The sequence below is a fragment of the Pholcus phalangioides genome, unplaced genomic scaffold (assembly GCF_987345545.1).
Source record: "Pholcus phalangioides strain wild (caught in Gottingen) unplaced genomic scaffold, Ppha-v1.0 ptg000008l_1, whole genome shotgun sequence".
NCBI lineage: Eukaryota > Metazoa > Arthropoda > Arachnida > Araneae > Pholcidae > Pholcus > Pholcus phalangioides.
Window position 1 is genome coordinate 6,213,754 of NW_028301601.1, and position 10,674 is coordinate 6,224,427.

Consider the following 10,674-nt stretch of genomic DNA (forward strand, 5'->3'; position numbering starts at 1 on the left):
GTGTGTCTGGAAAATTTATTAAATATCTTCAGGATAATAAATAAAAATATTACACGTATAAATTCACACATAACCAATGTTCGTCAATGGACAGATCGGAGAAAGAAGGAAAAAAAAAATCAACTATGCAAAATCTACGTCATAACCTTCCGAAAGTTCTTGATTCCATCCGAAGTTGAACACTCAAAGCGTCCATCTACTCTAAACAGCGTCCCTTGACACTATGGTCATAGCCTTGTTAAGGTACATTCCTGAAGAGTCCGTTGGTTCGTAAAATCTCACCGAGATAGTGGATGATCCTGAAGTACACAAAACGGAAGTCCTGTAATACTTGTGGTATACAAAGCGGGTATAAATCGGCTCTCTGCAACGCCGGCCGGTCTTTGTTGTTAACATTTGCTTAATAGTCCTACACAGGAAGATATAATGACTCCTGATGTTTCTCCAAATAAGATGTATTAATAATTCTTAGACAAGTAGCACAGACATCCATAGAAACCAATAACCGACTGGCCATATAACTGAAGTGTAGGCGCGTAACTTACATAGTTCATCTATGGATGGTAAATAAAATTGTAGAATCGCGACTTTGACGTGATAAATTATCGCTAATATACGACCTCAATTTGTCGGTTATTGACGATGTACTGCAATACAACGTCCCGAACAGCAGTGTATGTATGCTGTTATCAAAAGTTCAAATCTGTAGGTATTTAGTTTTCACAAACATCTAAACGTTGCTCTCAAGCTCTACTGATTTTACTAATATCTTCAAGACAACCATGTTTTCCTCCAAATCGCCGCAACAACTCATTCAAACCGAATCAGAAAAGAAAATGCACATTGGCTGCCTCAGATATTCCTGAACGTGTTACTTTAATAGCGTGAAAGCGCGTGAAGATTTTACGATGTCACCTGTCAAAACTTCCACTTTATGAGAAACAATAAAAAACACTTCTTTCTCCTTTTGAGTCTTTCCTGTCGTAAATTAAGCTTCAAGACTAAATGGAGAAGGGTAGAAAGAATACTATACAGCTTGTATTAATAAAATGAATGGCAGAGAAAGCATTCAGAAATGATACGTTCTTATCGATGCTAAAATGTTTTTAAGGCTCCATTCCTGAAAACAATCTACGGATATCTGACGATCTCTAAATTAGGTGTTGTTTATAGTTGTTTAAAAGTGTAAACCACACTAATTTATGAAAAGAAAATAAATATCTTTAATTTTTTTCTTTCAATTCAGTAAATTTAGTACTCCTAATTTTAATAATGTATTGCTGTGTGTACCTATATTTTCAATGTTTGAACCAGGGTTGTGAGCATGGTATGAAAAAGTTTCGCATAATTCAATGCATTGTGAATAATGTTTTTCATTTTTGTAGGTAACCATCTTTCTTCTTCAGATTTGTTTCTGTTGTATACGGATTTCGAAAAAAAAGTTATTCTAGAACCCCTGAGAGTCCACAATAGGTTTCTAAGGAATCTGCGGGATGAATTTCGGAACAAATCAGAAATCAGAATGGCAATGCTTATAGTGATTCGCATACCGTAAGGGTCTTTTGTTTCCTCGGAAATCAAGGGGTCCTAGAGTCACCTACTAATTAAAAAACACTACCGTATGAAAGAACAGTACTTAAATTTTCCCTGGTTAAGACAAAAGATTGCAATATAAACATATTATGGAATTAGTTAACAAACTATAAAGAAAATTTCCAATCTTGATTCCTTTAAGCTGCTTCAAAGCAGTTTCAAATATGATTGAACTAAGAGTTCGGGATACCTAAGATAATTTTTAGCACTTTGGGAGCTCAATTGCCATAAAAATAATAAATTTCCCGTCTCAGCGGTATTTTAAGTAGAATGTGCTCAATAAGTGATATTATACCTTCTTCAATAAACTACCTGAGTTGTTTTGTGTGCATTGCACATGTGTGTCAGTGTCTCTTTTCAGTTAAATTGAAGAAAAGATGAGAGGCATCGATGCATATTTACTCATAAAAATGAGAAGATGGTTGTGTGTGATATAAGTGCAATAAACTTCCGATATACCAAGTGGTAGTTGAGGTGAGATTAGTTTTTCTGATATATCATGTTCTTTTTGCGTTGCGAACAGAATTTTAGAGCAATTTTTCCCCTTCAGAATGATGGTTATGGTGGATTTTGAGTGCACTGGAACTCAGAAGAGGACGGCACTGTCCTAAGTAGCTATCAAATCTAAATCAAAGAAACAAAAAAAAGTAAGAATTTTCTACAGCCGCAAGTCGTGGTAAGAAACAAGTAAAGATTCGAGTTACGTTCAAGCCAAGACCATTACGATAACTCGGAATTTTTCGTCTTGTCCGTTCGAAATTATTCCTCTGCGACTGGTTCTGAACGTAGCTTGAATGTTCGCTGAACTCTCACCACGAGATAACAACCCTGGTTCAAACAAACTTCATTATTATGACATTAAAACCCTTTCTAGTGAATAATGATATCCATTATATACACGTACAATACAATTGTGCGAGATAATCACTCCACAATTTCATTATGTTGGTTGTTTGAAACAGGTATGGTTTTCTAACAGACGAGCAAAATGGCGGAGACATCAGCGCATGAACCTAATGAAGCCAGTGAACGGGGTGGTCCCGCCTTCGCCATCTCCCAGTCTCAGTCCAGTGCCGTCGTCCCCTGAGCCAGTGGCACTATCTAGTCAGCAGCAACAGCCGACAGCCGACCATCATCACCATCAGCAACAATCGCAACAACAACAACAGCAGCAGCAACAATCTCAATCTCAACAACAACAGCAGCATCCCCAACCGCCCAGACACATGGACCACTTGCCAAGGATGGGAGGCGAAAATTCGGCCTTCACTCCCGCTGCTAGACAAACGTCCACTGAGCCTTCTTCTTCGCCTTCCTCGGACTAAAAAAACTCTGTGACTTTGTGTTGAATTATGCGAAACTTGTGTATTGTGTTTCATGTGTGATTGGTACCATCTTTTTTAATTGGGGGAAAAAGAATGACCAGTTTATGTCCTTTTTTCCTAATGTTGATTCGTGTGCCATGTTGTTGCCATGATCAAAATCATTCGTCGAGGACCAGTAAAAAAAAAAAAGAGTCCAGCTTCATATGGCTTTTAAAAAAAATGGTCCCATGCGATTTGTTTGCACTTGGCACAACTTGTCTGCAGAAAACTGCTGGAACCCGTAATTTGATAAACGCTTTTAAAATCGCCTCCAGTGATGACGAAATTACCATAATTCTTTATGTCGCCAACGTTGCTGCAAACTTTTATTATCCTTATCCTCGTTTTCCACAAGAAACGGTCCCAGTTGACCAGGGTCGTCTTAGGAACATCAATGAGACCCCCAGACAAATCAATTTTTTTAGGCCCCATTTAACTAGAAATACGTGCCTAAAAATTTACCCCCGTAATATCGGAAATCTTAACCAGATCTCGTGATCCTGAGTTCCCCCCCCCCTCCCCCGCACTTGAGGTCCCCGTGACGTGCCTGGGTGGGCCCATGCGTTAAGATGGCACTGCAGTTGACTTGGCACCAACGTGTCTGTCATCCTCGGAAAACTGCACTGCTGGAGCCTGTATTTTGATCAATGCCATTAAGATCACCTTCGTTGATGAGTGGAATCGTCACACTCCTTCATCGATAACGTTGTTCCTTAATGCGTATTATTGCCCATGTCCTCGTTTTCAAATAGAAATGGTCCCAGCTGACCTTTTACACTTGGCGCAATGCGTCTGCCTACCCTGCGAAAACTCCATCTTTCGATTGACGCTTTTAAAACCGCCTTCGTTGATGATCATCACATTCTTTCGTGTCATCAACGTTGGTGTTAATTTGCATTGCCTCTGTCCTCGTTTTCCAAACGAAACGATCCAAGTTGATTTGTTTGCAATGATGGTCTCCTGGCACAACGTGTCTGCCATCCTCGGAAAACTGCTGGAGTCCGTCTTTCGATCAACGCTTTTAGCATCACCTCCGTTGATCAGCGGAATCGTCACGCACCTTCATGCCGCCAACGTTGTTGTCAATGTCCCTGTCCTCTTTCTTCAAAAGAAACACGATCCAAGTTATATTGTTTTCACTTGGCACAACGTGTCAAAACTGCCTCCACTGATTAATGGAATCGTCACGCTCCTTCATGTCGTCAACGTCGCTGCCAATGCACATTGTCTCTACCCTCGTTTTTCCGAAAGAAAAACGGTCCCAGTTGACTTTCTACTTGGCCCAAAGTGTGTGATATTTCTTAAAAATCTATTGAAACCCGTCTTTCACCACTCTTTCATGTCGCCGACGTTTTTCCCCCGTCCTCGTTTTATACGACTATTATTTTATTACTCTGAAAGAAATTGGCGCTATAACGACAACGATTTCGCTCATCAACGGCGGTCCTGAAGTAGGCAAGGGCCGATTTTAAGTATCGTGTCAAAAGACGGGCTCCAGTGTGGTTGGAAAAAAAAAATGTCAGACACGTTATGCCAACTTAGGAACCACTTTATCAACTGTATCAAGCTGGACTCAAAACTGATGTGAATAATAAATTCGCTCTCGTGTTTTTGGATTAATACCGTGAAAGAAATCTTCGATATTCCAGTTAATTTATTTAAGGCCTACTTATCGATAAAATTTCAATTATTTCCTTTTATGATCGAAATAATGATTTTTAACATGGCAACGAGCACGGAATTACTGTATACACGATTCTCGGAGTACGTCCAACTTGAATTCTGTTTATTTAATGCATAATATGTATGAAATCTATGACTCGTGATAAAGAGAAAAATCGATAATTTTTGTAATTTTTTTTTTTTTTTCAAACCGAATTGATTATGTATTTTTTTGTTACTGATTTTCTGCAACCTCATCATCCGTCCGTATTGATTACGTCTCACTTCATCATGTATGTGTATATGTTTGGTGTGTATGTGTATTATATCATTTTTTTTTTAATTTTTTTCCCCTCTTTTTCGTTTCCATTGTGTGAAATATGAAAATTTAAAAAAAAAATGGTGACCGGTTAATTTAATTATTAAAAAAAGAAGAAGAAAAAAGTTTAATAATGAATGTCGGAAAATAAATTATGGAATTTTTTTTTTCGAAATAAATGATAAATAAATGAATATTAATGTTTTCATGGCTCTTTTTTTTAATGATGTCATTAACTATGACAAGAAATTTAAGTGGGTTTTGTACTACTGAAATGTTTTCGAATATGGCTGAACATTGAAAAATCAGGGATGGTGTTATACAGAGCATTGGCTGTTCAGTTATCGAAATTCGTAATCCTTTAAGCGGCAATGACGAGATATCTCGTCTCCATAAAAACCTCTTATTTTACCATGGACAAACCCAGACATTTTCTAAAAATGATTTCTCAATGGAAGACTTTTCCCTACACTCCTTAGTTTGCACCTGCTGACAATTCGGAAGAAAGCCTAATTAATTAAAAAAATATATAGAAATTTTGAAAACGGTGTTTAGTGATTTCTAATTGCCACTTAAAAGGTTTAATCCCTGGGTTATCAACGCAAAAAACTACTGAATTTTAGTTGACCAAGATGAATCGGGACTAACGTCACAAAAATATGCACATGTATAAGAGAATCTACTTTGCAGCGAATGAATATTAAATGGGCAAAATCATTTAGGACAGTGGTTTTTAACCAGAGGTCCCAGGGACCCCCATGGTGTCTGTGAAATTTGGACGAGGAGAAAAAAATTAACTTATAGATTTATGTGCTAAGAAGATGAATAAAAATACATGCGTATCTATTTGACGTGGTCATCATGAGCAGGAGATTACACAGAATAATTTGTTGGAGGGGGCACAAGGAATTTCTTAAACGAATTATGAAATTCAAAATGTAGGCCCACTTTATATTGGCAGAAATTGGAAGAGACAACATTGAAAATGTTTTCCTCGATATTTTATTTATTTTTACAAAAACACTAAAACGATATTTTCAATTTGTAATCGTCATTGAGGCCACGCCCCCACCTGCCCGTCTCTGCCCAGGCTTCTGGTCATGGGTTTGGTTCAACCTTTTCGAATGAATACCCCTGTTCTCCCTCTTTCTCTCAGAATCGATTTTCGAAGCACCGAGAAACTCAAACATGTGACTAGAGGAAACCATTTAGTTATTCTTTTCGTAAACTGAAAACCGCTAAAGTGCACCAGTATAATCTCCTCCTCCCCCCTAACCAGAACATATCCCACCGCTCTGGCTCAACGAAGAGATATAAGCAAGTGTTCAAAGACCTGTGGGTCATGCCGGAAGAGACCAGTATAATCTGGAAACAATGAGCACCTATAACACATGTGGAGTGAAGCAATGACAACCCCCAAATGCGTCTAACGAAAATACTGAAAACCTTTGATGTGTCTAGAGAGGAAACCCTTAGAACTTTGAACATCTTCAACAACTTCACGTCCAAGTTTTTGGCAACAAATTTGGACGATTTCTATTTGTGGTGTATCGGGGAAAATTCTAAAATAAATGTTTCCTTTTGTGTTCGCGCATATGAGAAATTATTCTTTCTCTCTCTATCTTATAAAGGGTTATGTATAGCAGAAAGATGATACATGTGGGGAAAAAACACTAAACCGGCATATAGAAAAACCGAGAAGGAAAAAAAACTACTTCCGATCATAGTGTTACAATGAAGCTTCGAGATCATGGAAGAAAGAGGTAAAAAAGAATAGGGAGAGAAAGAGAGCTGGAATGAATTCATCTTCCACTTGCGTTTGGACGAGAAATCTCGATCGTGATCGTTGAATGGTTAAAAAAACGTCGAAACCTCCAACATCGTGGAGGCAGAGTAGAAACTCGGAAAATCTCAGCAAAGTTTCTCAAATTGTGTTCCGCGGAACATTGTCGTACGTATATATTCAGTGGAAGTCTAAAATTGTGACGGTAATTCATCTACTGCAGTGTTTCCCAAAGTGGGCAATATCGCCCCCTGGTGGGCGATGGAATGGTCCAAGGGGGGATAGAACCTACTGATTTAACATAGGATCCTATGGGTTTACTCGAGTTGGGGGGGGGGGGCGATGAGAGGAAGAAATTTCTGATGAAGGGAGCGATGGAACAAAAAGTTTGGGAGACAGATCTATTAAAAATGATATTGTATTTCCTTATTCCTCGGAAGACAGCAGCAGCGTTTTGCAGGTCAAAATTAAACAATTTCCGTTTGACATCACATGTGGGTCTTGCACATAATCGTTAACTGTGACAAATTATCAATTGTTTGACAATGCACAACTTCTCACGGGTCTTTGCGCAATTAAAAAATTCATTAAAATTTTATCTGCGTGCACATATTTTTCAAAGTATTTCATTTCTCAAAAGTTTGAGGAAACACTGGTCAAGAGGATGAACTCGTGTCTAAAAAAACGCTGATATTCAACAATGTGTCTTGAGGGAATACTAAGTAGGTATTGGTGGTTATCTAAATCATAGTTTCCCGAACTTTTTGTTGCATCGCCCCCTTCTTCAGAAATTCTTTTCTCTCATCGCCCCCAACTCAAGTGAACCCATAGGATCCCATGTCATATACGTAGCTTCTATCGCCGTCCCCCCGGAACATTCCATCACCCACCAGGCAGCAATATTGCCCACTTTGGGAAACACTGATCGACATGAATCACAGAGAACCTAAGATTTGTTTGGTCTGATACGTCGATGTATATTCTGTATTCAGAGAACGCAAAATAACTACAGCAAGGACGTCCGACCTGTTTTAATTTTCTGAGCCGTATCGGAAGAAGAACACGGCGTTTCGGGCCACATTGGGAGAGGAGAAATCAGTTTTGCTCCGCAATGGAAATGGAAATAAATGACAGCCGATGAGGATAATCCAGCTATTGAAAAAAATCTTCGATTATGATTACAAATGAGCATGAATACGAGTAATCTCTGGATCGAATCTACGAAATTTGTGTCAGAGATGTCTAAAAAATGCATTCAAGAGTTTAATCAGATTCAGGACTCGAATCCACTTTTTGTTGAGAGGCATCACACTATATAGGTAATAACGTGCGTTGTATATACTGTAGGCAACAAATACATTACCTAATGATGATTCATTTCGTCTTAAGTGACTATTTTGCGGAACCAATTAATTGCGTAAAGCGAGGGACGCCTGTACAGAGTGAACGCTCCAATTGCTTTGCCGTAAGTTACTCTGACATCGCTACGTCATTCATATTGCAAGGGGTTGCATAGTCATTGAAATGGAGAAAAATATTACTTTTTATTTAGTCACCATGTCCTGAAAAACCCAATCAGAAAGTTGTTGTCATGTCTCTCGTGAGCCCAACAAAAAAATTAAATGTTTCTAGTTGCAATATTCGCGGGCTCGGTAGCCCAGGTCGATAAGATACTCGCATAAAGTACCAAAGGATTTCTAGAGGTGTCACGAGTTCGATACCCAGCTCGTCCTTGTCAGAAACTTTCCTGACTCAGAACGGCGATATGACCACACAAAAAATATTGCTATCGCAGGAAGTCAAACATCGAGGCTGCCATTCGGAATCGGCAATAACCTGTAGGTCCCGGTCTAATTAGCCCTCGTGTGCTGAAAATGGCCGTAGTGCGATCAAATTGAAGATTCAACTGTCAATTCCACTGTCATTCAACATGAGATTATCCGAAAAGGCAATCGAGTCCTAGACATAATCTGAAGATAAAAGAAACGCATCTGTCTTGAAAAACAATCGCGGATACTCTTCTCGATGGAATGTACAGCTCATTTCATGTAATTAGAAATGAATAATGAATGTATTTAGTTCATAAATTCTTCGTTATATATGTCTATTTCCTTTTTTTTTTCCTAGATATTTTTCCGGCCATTCTCTGATGATTGAAAGGAAAATGAACATCCTCCATGTTGTCATGATCTGTGAAAACTGTCCCCAATTGTAGTGAATAATTATTATGCCTGTATATTCCTTCCAGATTTCACGAATATTTGCAAAATAAACAATATTGTGCGACGAACAGTGTTTTATTTTTCATATATAGTGAAATTTCACCACAACGATACTCGATATAACGATAAATAGTTTTGCAATACTTTTTATGCACAAGACTTGGAAGTCTTGTTTAGAAATACCTATATGAATCTAATGTTAAACACCTGCCTCTCGATACGATGATAATCCCGCAACAACGATATTTTGTCTTAGTTCGCAGAGTATCGTTATATTGAGATTTCACCGTAGTAGCCTACAGTAGGGCCCCTACTGGTTGATGTCCAAGCATACCAGAACATGAAAAAATTCATCAAACATCACGGTGAATTCATTATTTCGTAACGCTAAAACAATCAGCACATTTTCATCTCGTAGGAAAAGAAAAATATCTATAGGGCAAGTAGGCAAAATGCCTACACATACATTGATTTTATAAAGAAATAATTCGTAATGCGTGGACACATCAAACCTAGTTAGTTTTTACCACTTCATAATCCTCAGACTATGCTAGGCTTTCTTACATCTGGAACTCTCTCTCTAAGACACGATAAAATCAGTGCCATCTGAAGAGCGTTAAACCCCCCCCCCCCCCGCGCCCCTCATGTAGCCCAAGAGCCAGCTTTTGGCCACCCTTGCATAGGTGGTCACCATGTTCTCGAAAAGTCGAAATAAAGATTAATTTTCTCCCTGTTTTTTATGGGGAGGGGGGAGAAATGTTTGTCGCCTTAAAAATTGTTCCGACGCCTAGATCTTTTTGCGATTAGTCTAGCCCTGAGTTATTAAGAGTTCTGTATAAATATCAGAATGAATGTATGTCAAATATATCAGTTTTGTCCCACATCTCTCGCTTGGAAAACGGCTAGAAAAATCAATCATATTATACCCTCCATTTTTTCATTTGGGGTTTTTATATGTTTTTGGTTACGACTTTTTTTCTGAGTAATAAAAATTGTTTTTTCTAGTTCAGTTTGAAACTGATATTTATTTTTCTTCATATTTTTGAATCAACATCATTGTTAATTTCCAACTGTGTGGTGTTTCCGAAGACTAGTGTGCCGCTGTAACAGGACCGCCTAGCTAGAGGTGCCCCCCCCCCCAGTGCGAAAATAGTAGTGGGTCCCAGAGGCGTTAACGATTTTGGGGCACTTTTAACTTCGATTTTATATGTTCCGTGGGAGAGAGGAATCGGCATTCAAAAATTAATACATTATCACAAAATATACAGGAATGTTTAAAAATATCCATATAAAATAATATATAGACAGAACACAATGTACTAAATTGATAAAAAAAATAATGGAAATTTGGAAATGAAAAAGTTTTGAATCGATGAAAGAAATAATTACAAAACCATTTTTGAAATTAGGACCTAATGAAAGAAATTGTCTGAGAGCTAATGAAAAATCAGAATCCATGAATTTAAAATAAGAAAAATAATTGACGAAGACAAAAATTACCGTAAAAACCCTCTTAATGGACACCCTTCCGATGCGGTCTCCTCCCTTTTACGGCCAAATAATAATTTCCCCTTGTAAAGTAAAAATATGCATTCCAAACCCCCTGATTAGGCGTTACCCCACTTTTACGGACGAATGTTTTGGTCCCACCGGTGTCCGCAAAAAATAGAGATTTTATTGTGTAACAAACAATTAATCGAGACAAAAATAATTTTCCCGCACATCGATGAT

At 38.1% G+C, this 10,674-nt stretch overlaps 1 protein-coding gene across 2 annotated transcripts in view; it reads left to right on the forward strand.

Moving 5' to 3' along the window:
* The window catches only part of LOC149083554 (paired box protein Pax-6-like), a 232,089-nt gene extending 223,080 nt beyond the window's left edge, over positions 1-9,009 (forward strand). Inside the window, exon 9 of one of the 2 annotated variants that reach the window (XM_089234073.1) lies at positions 2,556-4,195. In XM_089234073.1, the coding sequence (XP_089090199.1) occupies positions 2,556-2,918 (363 nt within the window). In that variant the 3' untranslated portion in view covers positions 2,919-4,195. Of the gene's footprint in view, positions 1-2,555; positions 4,196-8,848 lie in introns of those variants that run through there. The other variant, XM_089234074.1, reaches the window with a different exon arrangement.
* The last annotated feature ends 1,665 nt before the right edge of the window (positions 9,010-10,674 follow it).